Genomic DNA, 20,004 nt, shown 5'->3' on the forward strand with positions numbered 1-20,004 from the left:
AGATTTTGAAAATTAATAATTCAATATCCGGTGTGGTTAGCTCAGTTACCATAGTACAATTAAGTTCTTCTTTGTAAACAATGGCAATCCCCCCTCCTGTTTTCGAGGGACGGTCTAATCTGATTATTTTAAAGCCGGCGGGAATTGCTAGTGCAATAGCTGGAGTAGAGTGTGGTTTAAGCCATGTTTCCGTGAGGAAACATAAATCCGGATTGCTAGAGGAAATTAGGTCCCATACTTCAGAAGTATGTTTCGGTAACGACCTTATATTACACAGTACATTTTTCCTCCCTGTGTGGATTTTGCTAGTATTCTGAGTTATATTAGTGGTGGGTGTATGAGCAGTAGTACCCTCATGAGTATAGGCTTCATGGAGACCTGTAGTGAACTGGGCACAACAGTGACGACATGAAAACGGACCCTCCAATTCCACATTACCTCCCAGGCTGCATGTCCGCGTTACATTCCCGGCAAGGTGTCGTAATGCCGGACCGGAGTATGTTATCCTTGCTGTAGGGGACGGTAGTGTGTTGGTCGTTCTAGGTCCCATAGCCCCTTTCCCCTTGCCCCGTCCTGACGCGGACGAGCGCAGGGCCGACGACTGGCTAAATAGTCCTTCGTCAGTGCTGCTGCTAGAGCGCTAACCGCTCGACTGCCTCTGTGTTGGTGGGCGTGTCTGGCTCTCACCTGCCCCGCCCTCCGCTCAACGGTAAAGATACCGAGTCGGACCCGGGCGGGCAAGCTTGAATATCGAGCACAGACCGCAATTAAGCCCCCTGAGCCCCCGCAAATCAAGAAAGTCAATAAAATGGTAAGTAAGTAAAAACCTATAAAATGTTAAATGAGCAACATGTAATTACGATGTTTAAATATATTTTTAAAATGATCAGTGTTTTAGCGTGCAAATATGCCAAAAGTGCAAAGAATCAGCAATAACGATGTTTTTAGGGTAGCGTACAAATTCAAGCACAAAGAACAGCTCTCTCACATAATATCCAAGATTAGTGAAGCCTGACGCCAAGCGGACCAGGAAGACACTGCCACCGTCCTCCTCTACCGCAAAGAGCCCAGGCCTCCTCCCGCCTAAATAGTCCTTCGTCAGTGCTGCTGCTAGAGCGCTAACCGCTCGACTGCCTCTGTGTTGGTGGGCGTCTCTGGCTCTCACCTGCCCCGCCACCGCTCAACGGTAAAGATACCGAGTCGGACCCGGGCGGGCAAGCTTGAATATCGAACACAGACCGCAATTAAGCCCCCAGAGCCCCCGCAGATCAAGAAAGTCAATAAAATGGTAAGTAAGTAAAAACCTATAAAATGTTAAATGAGCAACATGTAATTACGATGTTTAAATATATTTTTTAAATGATCAGTGGTTTAGCATGCAAATATGCCAAAAGTGCAAAGAATCAGCAATAACGATGTTTTTAGGGTAACGAACAAATTCATGTCTGGACCACATCGAATAGCGAACTTTGCTGCATCTCTCCCATCTGACAATGCTTGGGAAAGGACAGCCTGGGCCTCCTCCAGGACCTGTGGGAATAATGGCCCAATAAACATGCAGTGTTCACCGACCGTAAAGCAAGAATGGTAGAAGAAAACATTTACTTGCCCCAACTATCCAGCCTCTTGGATTCCCTATATGGGGAGCGGAAGGGAATGAGCCCTGGGACGTAGATGCCTGGACTACCAAGCTCTCTGGTGTAGAGCAGGTAGTGAGGAAATATTGGTCGTCCGGAGCAAGGCGGTTGCCCTATTCACAGAGGCCCCTGTGCTGGGCTAGGAACATGTTCCCAGTAGGACATCCATGAGTGCTTCATTAAACCCGTGTAAGGGTTCCAAGGTGGAAACACCCGGCTGTAGCACCTCCATCAAGATGTTAGTCTTGACCGCCATTGAAAGAGGTTGAAGGCCAAGGACCTCATCCACCCTTCACACCACCATAAGGTGCTCCCTTCTCCCTAGTCAAGTTAGGGGGAGAAATCATGGCAGTATCTGAAGCAGTATCCAGTCCACTGGCCTCACCCAATGCCTTATACCAGAACATTCCCTCATCAGGCTGGTCTTCCAAAGGTTCCAGCAACCCCTCCCAATCTTCTCCCACTCCTAGTCCTTCAGAATAATGCTCAGGAAACTATCTATGACCTTTAGGTCCTGTTGGGTGATGCAGTATCTGGGTCATCAGGGATCAGAATGGGCCTCATGCCACTGGTGGGTGCCGGCATGGTTGGGAGCATCGGCGTCAGGATGTGCATCGGAGAAGTCATAGTGGAACAACTGACGCCAGTCTGGATCAATGGGGGAGGTATCGGCGCCAGAGCCGCCGGCAGTGAACCCGATGGAGCCCCCCTGACCCTGTGGAGTCCGAAGATGTGCTGGAGGGTCAGGATGTTCAAAAATAAGGTGCATCGCTCCGACTCCCAAAAAATTGGGGAAGCACAGAGTTGACCCAGGAACACGTTTTATACAATGAGGCTGTAAACTGTGAGGCTCCTCTGTGGCATCGGCCGACGGACGGGGAGAAGTCGAAGCACGCTTGGACTTCTTGTGCTTTTTATGCGTCTTACCTGAATGTTCTGATGATTGTATACCCCTGTCCCCTGCACCACCACCAGAGAACGGTGGTTCACTGGCACAACGGTGGCAGTCCGCATGGCTGCCTCGTAATACAGCGGCTGCAGGACCGCCACCGCGAGTCTGGAGGTCAAGGACCACCAGACTCATAATCAAGCCCTTAATGATCAACCCAAGAACAACAAATATAAGTTTGGGGTCAAAAAACAACAAACATTTATGCTCCAACCACAATGTTTAGAATCTCATAGATAAATAATAAAAACACGCATAAAATCCTATTAACATTTGTTGATGTATTATATCATAAGTTGGACCAAATACATCATCAAAAACATTGTGTCCAACAATAACATAAAAATACAACGGTATGCAATCAAAGTACTAAAAACCGCTATTGTGGCAAAGTACTAAAAAAGGTTACTGTGTCGGCGTAGACTTTTGGTGGCTTCACGACATTTATCCCACCATCTTCTGGACCAATAACTCAGTTAAAACCACTGACACTCTTCAGGGTTTTAGATCATGTATATTTAAGTTGCTTTGCTTTTATTATCCTTCATCCATAATAGTACGCAAAGTCAGTTTTTTTCCCCAATGGGATAACAAAACAAGTATTTACCACTTTGTTATTCAAAACACACAGCTCAAATTTCATGTGAGCAAACCAACTTTAGCAAGTCTATTGTTCCTTTCCTGCGTAGGGCAAAACCATCACAGTGATAATACAGACCTCAGCCGTCAATAAATTGCTCCTTAAAGCAGCATTTTCAATTACCTGGCTGTTCAACGTGTTTCACACAGCTTATGTGTCTGCTAGTTCACAAATCGACAAAGGTGTTGCAGGCTGCCAATATGGTGCCCTGTGTCTCTCATGGGAATCAGGGGCCAATAGGAACACAGGTTGTTGTTCCTTTTTTTTTCATATATAACTATAAGCCCATGTGGACATTTATTTAAAATGGACTCCAGCATGAGTAAAGGACTTACATTAAAGTGCCCTATAAAGAAGCTGGCTGGCATCCCCTCCCAAGTTTATTACTTTCAATTTTCACTGTAGTTTTTCCTTCTTTTTTGAGTTTGAACTGCTGTAACAGCAAATTCACATCATGTGCCCTCTGCACGAACAACAGCACAGCAGTATCCTCCCCAGCACGGGTACATATAAATGATCACGCCACACGAAGCTCGATATTACACGCCTTTATTCTTCAGAGTGTAACTATTAACTGCCTATACTACGACATGAATTTTCTTGCGTCACTCTTCTACGGAGTCTGTCAGGGACCAGAGGGGTCCCGCTATCTCTAGCAAACACAACACTACTTCTCCCCCTTTGTTAAATAAAAAGTGCACAACAAATACATATATACATCATAACTCCTCAATGAGTCATTCTCAATCGCATGTTTTATTTTCCTGAAGCTTTGTTCACACAAACGTAACCATCGAAATGGATTATTTTGTTTGGGTAAGTCTCTCAATGGGGCACAAACTTACAGTGGCAAAGTCACGTATGTACCTTGAACAGTAACTGGCCATACCAAGGAAGGATCGCAGCATAGTAACATCTTGTGGGGAAGAAGTGGATGACAAAGACTGTACTTTATTTGGATCTGGAGTCATTCCCCCATCAGAAAGATATGAGCAAAGAACTTGAGTTTTGTTTAATGAACTCACACTTTGCTGCATTTAAAGTGAGACATGCATCTGCAAGCATACGACACACTGGAGTCAGAGCTCCGGCCCCATTGGCTCCATATGCTCACATAAAAATGGCTCTGTACACACTGAACATCTGAAGGTGTTTGTAGTTATCGGGAAGCTGTGTTTGCTGTGCTAAGCAGGCTAACCCATCATCTCTGCCTGCTGGATTCGGATGGTTGACACAAAGATTCGAGCCAGGGAATCCAGACAAGGTTTGCCGTGAGAATAGATTGATAAATCCAAAACAGGAAACGTTTTTTGTTTTTTTTAAAAGCCATGCTACTTAATGAAATTGGAGCATATACCATATGTAAATGATTTGTGAACTAGAATAGTGTCTGCAAACACGTCATTAAAGCTTTGTGCACTTTTATACCTCTGTTGTACTGATCTTGATTGTACATATTGAGTTGTGACGTATGTTTGAGGGAGGCAAGATGGCGTCTGAGCGATAACTCCGCTGCGATGCTCTGCCGGTCAGACCCCGAGAATGAGCATTTTATCTCCGCTTAGCCCCTGAGCGAAAAACCGGATCTTATGAAAAAGGCGTGAAGAAATTAATGAATGAATCCCCCCCGGTATTTGCAGTACCGTCTTACCTTGCCAGCTAGACCCGTGACAGTACGAGCCGGTCAAATGCGAAACATTCTTTCATCTCTCCCCAACCTCGAGAGAGCCAGCATGAATCGGCCATCCCTGATGCTCTCTGCCCTGCGGCGTGATCTTTCATCAACGCGGTGCCGCAGAAACCTGCCAGTGAGCTACAGCACTCCGCTTGCAGCGAGGAAGGTATTCTTGGGACTTCAGCTACTTGGACAATACGTGGCTTTCCTGGCAGCCCGCTACATTACTGGGATACTCTGCTGCAGCAGGAGATTTTGACAAACACAAGTAAGGTTGGCTGTCAGGGGGGGGAGGACTAAAGGGCAAAACTGCTTGGCTCTCAATTGCAAACAACACTGCAGTTCGGCTCCGCGATGGCTGAGAACCGTCAAAAAAGACTGGATACTCGCAGGTCCAAAAGCACTGTGGCCGAAAGGGGAGTTAAGGCAGAGACTATGGGGAAACGGAGGGTGTAAGCCACGTAGGAAAAAGAGAAACTGCAAGAAAAGCGCTAGCTAAAGCTCATAAAGATCTCAGTCATTGCCAACCGCTAATCAAGAGCAGTTTTGGGCTAACAGGGGGGGCCAGGACCTAAGACTCAGGGGGAATCCTTGGATAATGTAACAGATGTGGCAAATAAGTATGAAAAGACACTGATAAAACAAAGGGAGGCTGATATGCTTAAAGAAAAGATGTATTTAAATGCTCCCTCAGCGCAGGAGGTCATTGCAGGCCAAGAGCTACACTCAACCCCCCTACCCAGCATGGAAATTGCGATGTCCCCTCTTATAATCCCCAATCTGGGGGATCTTGCTAATATTCAAAATCATTTGGATGGGGACTGCTCAGATGATAAACCAGAAGCGGATAGCAGCAAACTGCTTGAGGGCTCAAAAGTGTCCCCCGAAGCATTGCAAGGCAAAAGTGGCAAGCCCCCTTATCTTTCACCCAAGACGCCTGACAATTTAGCAGAAAAGTTTTACTCGCTAGTTGACGAGTCAGAAATATGGGATATAAGCATATCGGCTTCAAGTGAGAAAGATGGATCTAAATGGAGCAGCAGCTCAAACTCAGAACTTCATAAAAACAGACATGGGAAGAAAAAATTCCAAAGAAAGAAAAAGGGGGACCGGCAAAGAATTTGTGATACCCCTGACAGAGGAAGCGCAGCAGATCTGAGAAGGGATTATTCAGCCACACAACTTATAGCTATGACAGATACAACGGTGGCCTCCGGCACCAATCGTACAATCATAGGCAACAACGGCTGCAACAGAGAAGGGAAAGATGGGGCAAAGACAGAGCCTGCACTGGCAACAGTGTTACAGATCATCAAGGGCTTCCAGGAGGAAGCCAAACTAGACAGCCGCAGATCACGCTTAGCCGCCAAAAAACTACAAGGGGCCGTCTTGGAAGATTGGCAGAACCTGTGCAGAGATTGCTGATCAGCTGGCTTCCGTAGAAGTACGGACAGAAAATCTGGAGAAAGACTTCATATGGAAGATGGAGGAGCGGGAAAATAGGTACTGGCACAATAATCTTTGCTTTTTAGGCATACCTGAAGGTGCGGAAGGGAATGATCCTAGGAGCTACATGATCACGCTCCTCAAAGGGGCCTTCCCAGAACTACACACTTGGGACTGGGATAAAGAAATACAGCGGGCACACAGATTGCTGCTAACTCCTTCCAAACGTGCCTCTTCTACGCCTCAGCACCCCACGCTATGCTTATATATTTTGGGAACTTTCTCCTACGCCAAACTCTTTATGATATGGCCAGACCCACGAACAAAAGGGCTTTTGATGGAATCACTTTTTTCACTAGACCCGACTTCGCCCACGCTACAGTCGAACATAGATGGAGGCTAAGGCAGCTCTTCACTCCCTTTCATCAACTGGGAGCCGACGTGTACCTGCAGAACCCAGCGTGGTTAAAAATCGTGTACAAGAGGACTACACGTAGCTTTGTCTCTGAGATTCAGGCCAGAGCATATTTACAGGAGATTACTGATCAACATGGGAATAAGGAGTAAAAGTCAATTGTCAACTGACCTAAAGCTAATTAGTTGGGAAGCAATGTTACTATCATGCATCATGATTCTTCTCTATTTATTGTTATTATTCCTTATTTTGTTTTCTCCTGGACTAGCTCTGTCAAGCAAACAGCTAGCAAATAGAATAAGGGAGAGCTGGGGGGAGCATTGATGGAGCAGCCTGGACTGCTTAATCAAACTGTTAGGTGGCGGATAGGAAGCTAAATATGCTGAATTTCTTTATTGCTATATATATGTATAATGTATGCATCTTTAAAGTCTGTATAAGTCACTTAGGGGAGAACAATGATGGGGAGAGACCGGTAGAGGTGCGGGGCCTTTGTCCCTCAGATGACATTCTCCTGGCCCTGGCAAGGCCAGGTAACCTCAGTTGTAGGTTGTGGGAGAGGGTATGGAGGGGTGAAGGGGGAATTCTGGGGGGTTGAGGGGGGATCGAAGGGTTGGTCCTGTAAAAGGGACACTAAATTCTGTAAATTTTTATCTTTAGTGCAGTATAACCAGCCATTAAATATAAATGAATAAGATACGCATTGCCACAATTAATATTTGCGGCCTCAACGACCCTACAAAAAGATGGAATATGGCAGCTGGATTAAGATTATTAAAGGCAGATATAATCTGCATGCAGGAAACACATATTGAAAACACACAGAAACATCTATCAGGAACACTTGGGTATGTATTGGTGGGGGCCACTACACAGAACTCTCGCACACGTGGGGTGGCAATGTTGGCATCTAATCGCACGCTCCAATCCAGCCGCACGTCAGTGGATCAGCTAGGGAGGTGGGCAATCACTGAATATCATAGGAGAAACGGGGACCCAATTACCATATGCTCCATCTATGGTAGAAACTTAGATGACCCAACGGTGTTTCACCACATTAATAATGAACTGGCTAACTGGCCACTCCCGTTAATAATTTGCGTTTAATATAAATTTGCCTGCCGATAAGAATCTGAGACAGGTAAGGGCTGTAAACCAAAGGTGTTTCGGGCTTTAAAGACACTATGTCAGGAACATGCGCTCACGGATCTTTGGAATTGGCAGAATCCCACTAATCCTGGCTTCACTTATTTTTCGCACCCACATAGCAAACATGTAATAATAGATTATATTCTAGCTTCTCACTCGTTAGGCAGGATTGCAGAATTGAAAAAGCCCTCGTATATTGGAGGACCATAACCAGTTAATAGTAGAGATTAAGATGGGAGGGCTCAAAGGGGTGCGGTTTTTACATGGAGCTTTCAGCTGGCGCATCTTTTTAACGTAGAATATGGTGATTACATGAAGGGATAGGTACCTCAATTTCTTCAGGAGAACATAGGAAGCGCTAGAATTGACATTGTTTGGGATGCACTTAAAGAAGGAATACGGGGGGAAACATTTAGATTTTCTTTTTCACTGAACAAAAAAACAAGCTGTAATGAATGAGCGATTAGCTAAATTTGCAACTGAAGAAGAAGAGCTGATCACCATAGTTCAAAATTAAGGCGATCATGGTGAAGCACAACCAAAGGTTATGGCTGCTAAATCGGCAATTATGGAGATAATAGCCAAAGGTGCGGCTGACAAACTCGCCGCTTGGCGAGAGGAAGCTTACGAATGCAACGAGCAAGTGGGTCATCATCTTGCTATAAGAACCTGACAAAAGGTAACCCGGAATTTAATGGCTGAGATTATAGACCAAGAGAAGGGACTCATTTCAGACTCTGCCGGTATTCGAAAGGTATTCTACTCCTATTATCAAAAGCATTATTATGAGGATCTACCACGAAATTCAGCTGATATGGCGACATATCTTAACCAGATCCCCACAGAACAATTTCCACAGAAGAAACAGCTACAGTTGGAGGAGCTGCCCCAATAGCTAGAGATACTAATGTGTATCAACAGCCTGCCCAGCGGCAAGGCTACTGGCCTTGATAGCATACCTCTTGAATTATATAAAACAAAATCAACTCAATTGAAAGAGTGTATGACGCAGTTGTTCATACAAGTTTTTAAAGGGGGTAGACCACCAGAATCTTGGTCACAGGCCAAAATCATAGTTTTTCTTAAAAAAAAAAATACCGTAAATACCGACCAATCCTAAATCGTACAGCCACATAACACTGATTAACACTGACAATAATATTTACTCAAAAATTTTAGCTACACACTTGGCCTTGGTGATCCATATGGTTATCTCTAAACAGCAGCATGGGTTTATTCCTGGACATGGGACGACTGATCACATCCGAAGGGCCATTACACTTCTCGGTGCAAAACGGATCACTAAGGAATCAATAGCATTAATATTGTTGGATGCCGAGAAGGCCTTCAACAGAGTCTCCTGGCCCTTCCTTTGGGAGGCTCTGTCAAGGGTGGGGATTGAAAAGGGTTTTTTGCAAGCCTTCAAAATGCTTTATGTCCTTCGCACCGCAAAACTCTTGGTAAATGGAGAATTTACCGACACCTTTAAAATAATGAGAGGTACCCGGCAGGGCTGACCGTGCTCGCCACTGCTATTTGCAATATACATTGACCCCTTTCTACGCCAGTTAGAAGGTAATAATGTTATTCGACCCATTGTAACCAACGGCTGGGAAACCAAAGTCCTAGGATATGCTGATGATATCGCTTTGGTGACCCCTGATCCTGATGTAGCTATAGGCGAAATTGAAATAGAGGCGGGGAAATTCGGGTCGCCCTCTGGGTACTCCCTCAATCGCGATACAACTCAAATTATTTGAAATGAGAATGTTAAAACTAATGATGATCAAGTGGTTAAAAAAGCAACATATCTGGGTGTAGATATCAAAGCAAACACTGATTGTATTGTTAAGGATAATTTTGAGCCACTAATAGCTAAATCGAAACCCGAACTGGCTAGATTGCACAATCTACATCTGTCCATCATTGGCAATATCATCAAAATGCAGTTTTTTCCAAAGTTCTTGTATTTGTTGTGGGCAATCCCTTGTCTTAAAGAAATTGAAGATTTATTTTCTAGATTTATTTGGGGATATGCGAAGCCTGGAAGAGCATACCGCTTTCTCTCTCTACCCAAAGACAGGGGAGGGCTCGCCCTACCAAAAATCAGACTTTACTATTGGGCCACTACCATATTGTATAATTTAGTTCTTATCCAGGAAAAACTGAGAGAAAGTAGGATGGAAGAGATACCATCTCCACTCAAGCTTGTTATGGGGACAGAGGCATGGGGGTGGGTCTGGCAGCACCTGACTGACAATCATTACAAGAAGGTCTGTTTCAAGACGCTACAAGGCGGATACAAGGTCATGAAATTTATTCAGAAACTTACTGGGCTGAGCCATTTGAACTTATACACGCCACTCAGCGACAACCCCAACTTGCCGGAGATTTTTAAAGGCTCTATTATAGAAAGATGGAGTGTAGAAGGGTTGACTAAACTTGAGGCTTTTTTTCCTCAAGAGGGCTGGTCTCATTTGAAAACCTTAGAGAATGGTATGGGCTTGATAGAAGAGACTGTTTCAAGTTTTTACAAATCCAAGACTTTTTGACTGAGAAAGGAAATGAAATTATAGATAAACTTAGAAAGAATAGAGATTTATCTTTTGGTGTTGTTTATAATTTTTTTAACTGATTATGGAAAATCGAACTGTGAAATGGAAGGCAGTGATGGGCGTCTCAGAAGATCTATTTTTGCATTCAGCTAACTTAGCACTGAATATTTTAGTACCAGCCCGACTTCAGGCTCAATATTATAAATCGTGCTTTTCGCTTAATATACCCCTAAAAAAATTGCTAAATGGGGAACGGGGAGAGGGACCGGTTGTCCGCGCTGCGCTTTATATCAAGCAGACCGTAGCCATATCTTTGCCACTTGTGATGCTTTGGACTATTTAAAACGAGAAAATACAAGCTTTTCTAACGAAGCCCTGGTTATTGCCTGTTCCCTTTCCCCAATGTTAATTGGACTTGGGGTACATCAGGACTTACAGGAGAATCCCGGAGAAAAATTAGTGTTTATTGGCATTGCAATAGTGCATCTATGTTTAGCATCGGCCTGATTAGATCCTAATCCACTAGGGTTTCAACAATGGCTCTCCCAGTTACTTGCGAACTATAATCTTGAAAAAGCTATCTATGCAAGGAGGAGACCGCACTCCCGAAGTAAAGGTCGAGAAATCTGGGCGTCAGTGACTTGATGGTTGGCGAATAATGAGTGAATGATTATAAGTTTCTCATAAAACTTATACTTGAATCTGGAAAGCTACCAGAGGGTGACCAACCCCCAGATGGGGCGGGGGGGGGCAGGGAGGTAAGGGTGGAGGGGGGCACATTGGATAGAAAAATTATGAATGCATTATTCTTTTGTGTTTCTTTTTTGTTTTTCTCTCTATATGATGTACTTGTTACACATAATGTATAGTATTGTCGAATTTATTGAATCTATCTTTGCATTATTAAAAAAACAAAAAAAAAATATTTAAGTTGTGAAGTATGTTTGATGGTTGATTGAGCTGATATGTTTAGCTAAGGTCTTGTAGGGTAGAACATTGATTTGCCAGGGGGAGATTTTACTTTACTACTGTCTTCCGTCTGTGCTTGTAATATTTATTAATTTTGTGTGTTTGAATTAACCACAATACAGACTGACCTCATCTTCCAATATCTCACAGATGAGAGCTATGAACCTTCTTTTCCATGGAGTGATAACCACACACCATCTGCCACAAAAGCTGGAACTCTACTGCAGAGTAACAAGAAGCACAAAGAATGCGTGACATGCTTGAGAAGAACATTTCCAATGAGTGGCCACATGTTAGATGATTCAAAGAAGGAAAGAAAACTCACCTAGGTAATCCTTTCTAGAGGGTTCAATTTTTAGAAATCCGGTTATCTTCTCAATGTAATCTTTTGGCCGCCCTCCCATGTTCGTTTTACCTGCAAAAGTGACACAGTGTTAGATGAAGAACCCCCTCTACAATGAGTCCTTTTAGTGGCAGAGATCACGGAGTGGGTGCTGAGCCTTTCTAGCACTAGTATCCTAATTAAAGAGTAGACATATGCAGCACTTTGCACAGTTTACTTCGGGATTTAGGGCAGGCTCTCTCCTCAGGGTTAATAATGCGGGGCACTCAAAGCAGCTGATCCTCAGGGTGATTCACTAAACACACCATGTTCCAGCTCATTTTGTAGAACCTAGATAGTAAACCTAATTTTTAAAGATGATAAAGTCCCACTTTCCCACATTTTATATTAGGGAGATGGGGATCAACAATCCTTGGAAAGGCGTGAGGCAAGAAACTCCAACTCCTACCCTTGGGAAAGGAAGAGGGGAATTAATTCTTGCCTCTCTACATATGTTCAAAGCACTAGGTTTTTCTCCCCTCACTCTTTGGTAAGGTGGGGGGGGGGGGTACATAAGAACCCACCTCCACGGAGAGATAGAGGTGAAAAACCTTTCTGTATTTCTGTTTGTTACCTGACAGTATGGCAAGGCCTGTCCCGTTAAGTGTCTGTAGCATTGGTTCTGCTACTGTGCTGCTTCCATTTTTAATTGTTGTCTCACAATGTTATCGAAAACTGAACGTGCAGCAAGGGTCTTATGTGATAATCTGCACAATTTACTGAACTTCTTTTCTTCCTGATGAATTATGAATAATGACAGCCATATACAGCAGTGGCACATGCGCACTGGACTTGTTTTTTTACTCAATGACTCAAAATGGCTAAAGATACTGGAAATAGGCAAGCACTATGTGACTTCAGTGATTCTTTTAGATGTTCCTAATGAAAACCAATTTTCAAGGCTGACATGGTATTTAAATATTATTTGGAAATGTCACTGATTTTGAAATCCACTTACACATTTTTAACCCATTAACCAGAGTGCACCAAATATGGAATGCTGAAAGGCTGAATGTTTAAGGCTGGTCTCCTCAACCTTTGTTCCAATTGGTCGGGAGACAACTTCAATTTGTACTGTAACTCTGCATGGGGCAAATTTGGCACGACTAAGCACCACCTCCTAACATGCCAGAACAATGTGGCCCAAGGCATGAGTAAATAGTAAGTATGGCCAAATCGCAACCGCCAACCTCAATATGATCTAAATAGTGTGCTGGCTCTTGTAACCTTAACTACCAATGTGAGAAGGCTATTCCACACAGCTACCCAACAGCCCCAGTGTGGAACTGTCTAGCATCTAAATCACAACTTTGGCAAGATTCAAAGATGCAAAGACATGGCCCATACAACTAAAAGTGCTATCCTTTGATGGAAACATGTGGCTATCTGTCACTTTTCACAACTGTAGATGCCCAGCATCCCTTGGACATGTCATTACATCACTGCCTCTGTTATCCATTAGTCAGGTCTGCCTGTTGGTCTGCATTGGGCTACCTTCTGCATCATAATGTTCCACCAATTTATCAATGCTATGGGTATGGACCTACAATAGTGATGATTGTGTTTTTAAAGGTTGCCCTTCTGTTTAGACCTGACCAGCAGTTGGTGACAGTAAAAATGAGCTCCATGACTTTTATGTTTCCCATTTTTCTAATTTACGGCTGCTTCATTAACCGCTAAAATCTAAGAACACCCTGGTGTTTAGCAGCTGACATCTAAGGGTCCATTCACACATGAAGAATCCGTGGCATTGGCAAGTAAGACATCTTTCTGTCTGATGTCACCGGCCCATTATAGCATCTGTGTAGCAACAAATACACACTTGCCATACACTACGTACGACCTCACTTACGGCATCACTCATGACATGTTCCACTGTCATGACATCTGAAATTTCATCATTAATGGCATCACTGTGCATAGAAAGTGTGCAAGCAGTAGTTACTTCAGTTAACCATAACGGGTGATTTTCATTGATTTTCTTTTTTTTTTAGTTTAAAATGGTACTTTTTTAACTGACATTTTCACCTAACTACAGCCTCACTTTAACCTTTTTTTAAGTAATTCCTAAGATTTTTTTTAAATGTAAAGTAAGGTATTACCATGCCTAACTAAAACATCGCTATAACCCTTGTTTTTTTCATGAAATTCAAGGAGTTTTTTAACGTGAAGTAACATTTTATTACCACACCTATCTATCCCAACCACCCCCGCAGCACATGGGCTATCAGAGTGCTTCATTTCTAGTTTTTCCTCGGTACTCTCTCTGTACACCCTCAGTAGTACCGCATTACCAGATATCTATACATTTTTAAGCATAATTTCTCCCTAACAACTGAAATAATTTTCACCAAATCATAAAAAGCATGCTTTAGAGTAGAGTAGCGTGGAGTGGAGTAGAGTGGACTGGTGTAGAATGGAGTAGCGTAGTATACAGTGGAGCAGAGTATTTTTTTTTTTTAGAGTTTTACAAAGCGCAAACTAGACCTGAAGGTATCGGAGCAGTTTACATGACCACCAGTTGTGTTACAGACGGACACATTCAGTTTTTTTGTTAGGCACGGGGAAATTACGTGATTTTCCCAGAATCACAGGATATTGAGCGTCCCAGCCGAGACTCAAACCCAGTTCCCCAGCTTCGAGGTTGACCGCCCTAGCCATTAGGCCACATCCTATCCCCAGAGAGGAGTGGCGTGTCGTAAAGTGGAGTGGCCTGGCATGTTTCAGAGTGTTGGGAAGTGTTGTAGAGTGTACTACAGTGTAGTAGTGGAGTAGAGCAGAGTATGGTACAGTATGGCAGAGTGGAGTGACATAGACTGTCATAGAGTGGAATGGCACAGAGTAGTGTAAACTCGAATGGCGTAGAGTGCAGTATTGGAGTACAGTGGAGCAGAGTATAATACAGCAAAGTGGGGTGGAGCTGCATAGAGGGAGTTGCGTAGAGTGTCACAGCCTAGAGCAGAGTGTAGTACACTGGCATAGAGTAGAGTGCTGTAGACTCGCATTGACAAGAGTACATTAATGCACAGTGGAGTGCTATAGAGTGGAGTATAGTGTGGTAGAGTGAAGGGACATAAACTGTAGTTGGCTGAACGGAGTACAGTGGAGTGACGCGGAGTGTGGTTAGGTAGAGCGGAGTGGCATATATTGGAATAGCACAGTGTGGAGTGGTGGGGAGTAGCGTAGATTGGAGTGGTGTAGAGTGGAGCGCTGTACAGTGGAATAGTGTACAGCAGAGTGGCATAGAGTGGCATAGCGCACACTGGAGTGGCGTAAAGTGAAATTACATACAGTGGAACAGCATAGAGTGGAATAGCCTAGAGAGAATGGCAGAGAGTAGAGTGGCACAGAGTGGAGTGGCGTAGAGTGGAACAGCATTCAGTGGGGTGGCGTAGAATGGAGTAGGTTAGAGTGTACAGGCATACAGAGGAATAACGTAGAGTGGAGTGGTGTGGTGTTCAGGGAAGTGGCGTAGAGTGGAGTGGCATATAGTGGAATAGTGTACAGCAGAGTGGCATAAATTGAAATAGCACACAGTACGGTAGAGTAGCATGGCATAGATGACCTTTGTGAATACCGAAGTTGTACAGCCCACTGTGTATGAAGGTGTGCGATTTATAGTAATTTGAAGGTGATGCGTAAAATCTCAATTTAATGAATAATAATATTTAAAATGTCTAATGTCTGTGCAGTTTAAGTTTGGTATGTATAGCAAGAATAAATAAAGTTATAGTAATTTGAAAGGTGGTGGATAAATTATGAATTTAGGGTATAACTATATCTTTAGAATTTCTAATATTTGTGTAGTTTAAGCTTTGTTTGTATAGAAAGAATAAATACAGTTTTCCTAATTACCACTAAGGATTAGCCTTTGGTGTTTTCACTGAATTTCAATGAGTTATTTGTTTTTTTAATAAAAAAAAGTATTTAAAATTGTAGACTGGAGCGTCATCAAGTGAAGTGTTGTTAAGTGGAGTGTCACAGAGTACAGTGGAGGAGACTATCTTAGAGTGTAGTGTCGTACGGTGGAGTGGAGTGGCCTAGACGGTAGTGGCTTAGAATGGAGACAGTTAGAGTAGAGTGCCGTAGAGCATAGTGGCATACAGTGGAACAGCTGCGGCCCCTGCAGGTAAGAGCGTTGGGGCAGTGGGGCCGGCTGGGCAGCATTTCAAGAGACGAACACAAGGGAAAATTTATTATTTATTTAATTTTCCCTTGTGGTCGTCTCTCGAAACCCGACCACTCCCCCCTCTCCCAGGCCCCACTGCTCTTACCTGCCGCATCCGAGGCTGAAGTGGAATAGCGTACAGTGGAGTGGCATACAGTCAAGTGGCATAGAGTATAGTGGCATAGAGTGGAATAGCGTACAGGAGAATAGCGTACAATGGAACTGCTTTTAGTGAAATGGAATAGAGAGTAGTGATGTAGAGTGGTGTACAATAGAGTGGTGTACAACGGAACAGTTTGGAGTGGAGTGGCGAACAGTGTAGTGGAGTGGCGTGGAGTGAAGAGGTGTGGAGTAGAGTGGAACACCATAGAGCAGAGTGGCATAGAGTGGAATACCATAGATTGGAGTGGATTGGAGTGGAGTGGCGTAAAATAGTGTAGCATAGAGTGGAGTGGAGTAGAGTCAAACAGTGTAGAGTGGAATTGCGTAAAGTAGAATGGCGTAGAGTGCTGTGGCATAGAGTGGAGTAACATAGATTGGAGTGGTATAGAGTGGAGTGGTGTAGAGTGCAAAGACATGGAGTATACAGGAGTAACATACAGATAAATAGCATACACTGGAGTGGCATAGATTTCAGAGATGTAGAGCGGAATTGCATAATGTGGAGTGGCGTTGAGTGGAATAGCATAGAATGGAGTGGCTTAGAATGGAATAGTGTAGAGTTTAGTGGCACAGAGTGTAGTGACAGAGTAGAGTGGCGTAGAGCATAGAATGGAATAACGTTGAGTGTAATGGCGTAGTGTGTAATAGCGTAGAGTGGAGTGGTGTACAGTAGAGTGAAGTGTTTAAGACTTGGTTGACATAGATAGTAATAGCGTAGAGTGGAGCAGTGTGTTGTAGAGTGGAGTGGCATGTTGTAGAGTGGAGTGGCATGTTGTAGAGTGGAGTGGCATGCGTTAGAGTGGAGTGGTGTGTCGTAGACTGGAGTGCCGTGGAGTCTCTAGAGTGGAGTGGACTGTTGTAGAGCGGAGTGGCCTGTCATACAGTGGAGTTGAGTAGCGCATAGTGTTGAGTGTAGTTTAAACAGACCTAAAGAGAAAATGTCTGAACGGATGTCTATGTACTTTTGCTGGAATATAGATTATGGGGTGTAAAGGGTCCTTTTTGGTGGTAGAGCTAAATTGGTGCAGTAGTGCTAAACTTATAACACAAAAAAGGTTAGTGATATATGGTCCGTGGTATACCACGGTACATTCACAGTATACAGCTGTCCACGCCGGCAACAAATCAGTATTTAATTGGCTAATGACCGCCTTTACAAAATTAAAAGGCAGCCATGATGTTTAAACCACACTTAGGGCCTGATTTGTATACTGGTGGAGAGGGTACAATGTCGCAACATCGACGGAGTTCCCTTCCTGACGATATAGGGGTCTGCCCACCAAATTTAATTGCAGGCGGACCATAAGTTTGGCCATGGCAGAGACTACTCTGTCTCTGCCGTGGCCAAACTTCTCCGATGGCACTAACTCCAGAGTTTAGATGGGCGAACATGTAGTCATTTACCTGGTGATATGGAACAGTAAAACAATTCTAATTCTCCCTCTGCCATGGGAGAAGCCTCCCATGGCATGGGGAGCATTACTGCGTTCTGGCTTTTGAGTAGAAATTTAGGGTACTGCTGTATTATAAGTGCATATGGAGAAATTAATATTTCAGGTAAATCTGTAAAGGCAGGGAAAACTCGTTTTATAACTTTTTTTTTAACGTTTACAGAATACTGCACTAGTACCTTGAAAGTACTGCAGGAGTCAAAAAAATAATAAAAATAAGTAAATACGTAAAAAATAGCAAATACACTATAGTGCAAGATATTTGTGAATTTAGTGTAGGAGTGTATTTCTTTTCTTTTTTGCAGTACTTTCTAGGCAGTTCCACAGTACTCCGTAATTGGAAAAACATTTTTTACATCATAAAGAACACACTGTAGTATATTATATTTGTGAAATGTAGTGGAGTGTATTTTTAATTTTCTTTACAAATTTAATTAGAAAATGTGTTTTTAAGTACCACATGACTTTGCAAAACTTATAACATAGTAAAACTACTTTTATCTACCTTTATACACTTACCTAATGTGCCTCAAGCCTTCCTATGCTCTCATTAAACAGTAGTATAATATATTAAACCATAAAACCCACAATGCAGACTAAGTATGGGCTAATTAACAGAGCTGCTTACTACTTTTAGAAAGGCAGTCATTAGCCAATCCTATACTGCTTTGTGTTTGGCAAGTACCGTGGCAATACTCAAAATTACTGTGGTATACCACGGCCCAATATATCACTAAGTTGTAGTGCTGTATAACTGTACAACTACTAAATAATATTACATCTATATCTCTATTCCTGCAAATTTTCATTTAAATCCATTTGAACAACACGACTGAGTTGCTAGACCGCTCCACGCCTCGGATACCCGGGGCATTGGCACACAAGACAGCAGAGGGCTTTAAAGATTAGTTAGATCGGTGGGAACTCTCTGACCTCTGGAGAACTCAACACAGAACAATCAAGGATTACTCCTACTACTCTTATATCTGCCAACTTCACACACAATTAGACAAATGTGTTTGCTCAAATAGGCTTAGTCAATACGTGACACCCACTGAGTACCTGGGGTGCACCCTATCAGGCCGTAGTTCCGAGTTGCCGGACTTCTGGCCGGTAGAGGAACACCCGGAGAACCCACTATTCCTAGAAGATGCTTGCTACCGAGATTCCCTGGGGGAAATTATTGCCCACTACTTTCGCCTAAACGAGGGTTCTCCCTCCATGGATTTGGTTGAATGGGAGGCCTATGAAGTGGAAGTTAGGGGGCACTGTCTGAGTCAATCAGTGGGAGTCAGGAAGGCATTGGTTGGGGAACTGCAGGCTTTGGATGACAGGTTACATGAGCTGGACATTGCACTGTGCCTAGATGAGGGTGAAGCATCTGGGAGGCTCTGGAACAATATAATGATGTGTTAGAACATCTACGCTGTCATGACTATAAGAACTACATTGCTAGGGTGCACAATGAAGAGGGATGACCAGGGAGGCAGCTGGCCTATCTCAACCACCCAGAGTACCGCAGAGCTCCTATTACACAAATTCAAATGGTGGCCGGTGTAACAGTTTACACCCCCAAGGCCATTAACATCACATTCCGAGAATATTACAAGACGTTATACAAACACCCAGAAGCTTAATCACCAGAGATACAGGCTGCCTTTCTGCAGCATCTTCTGCTGAGAGAACTCACCCGCAAATCTCTGGAAGCTTTGGGAAGCCCAGTGATGGTGCAAGAGATTCACTTTGCCATTAAGGAAATGTCATTGGGGTAGACCGCAGGTCCTGACGGTCAGCCCGCTGAGTTTTATCCTGCATTAGCAGAAACTCTGGCCCCTAAACTGGATTAGCTAAATGCCGACTCTTTAAAACATGGAATATTACCTGCATCCAAATGTGATGCAGTCGTAATCCCGCTACCCAAGACTAGGACTAAGGGTGCTCACACCACAGCATGCCATCCCCTGTCCATGCTCAACATGGATTTCAAACTTCTTAGCACAGTTCTGGCCCTCCTGCCACATGCCTGTATTTATAAATGAAAACCAGAATGGCTTCATCCCCTCCCGCAGCCCCTCCCTTAATATACGAAGACTATACCATGTCCTCTCTCATATTGTGGCATAGTTTCAATTAGGGGCCACACTAATGTCAGTATACCTTGAAAAGGCCTTTGATTCGGTGTGGTGGGATTTCCTATTTTAAGTAATGATTCGGATTGGATTGGGAAAGAGCTAGATCAATTGGGTTAAACTGCTCTATTATACTCCTCCTGCACGCGTCAGAACTGGAACTACCTTCTCCTCACAATACAATGTCTACAGAGATACCAGGCAGGGTTGCCCCCCTGTCCCCCCTTATTTTTTTCTTAGCCACTGAGCTGCTGGCAGAGCTCTTTCGACAAGAGGG

The 20,004-nt window shown here is 43.7% G+C and overlaps 1 protein-coding gene across 2 annotated transcripts in view; it reads right to left on the reverse strand.

Moving 5' to 3' along the window:
* LOC146869629 (complement C2-like) overlaps positions 1-20,004 on the reverse strand; it is a 770,906-nt gene that overhangs the window by 371,165 nt on the left and 379,737 nt on the right. For both annotated transcript variants that reach the window (XM_085608924.1, XM_085608934.1), the window contains exon 9: positions 11,761-11,850. In XM_085608924.1, coding sequence (XP_085465050.1) covers positions 11,761-11,850 — 90 coding nt within the window. The remainder of the gene's footprint in view (positions 1-11,760; positions 11,851-20,004) is intronic.

The sequence above is a fragment of the Triturus cristatus genome, chromosome 1_1, assembly GCF_964204655.1.
Source record: "Triturus cristatus chromosome 1_1, aTriCri1.1, whole genome shotgun sequence".
Classification (NCBI taxonomy): Eukaryota; Metazoa; Chordata; class Amphibia; order Caudata; family Salamandridae; genus Triturus; species Triturus cristatus.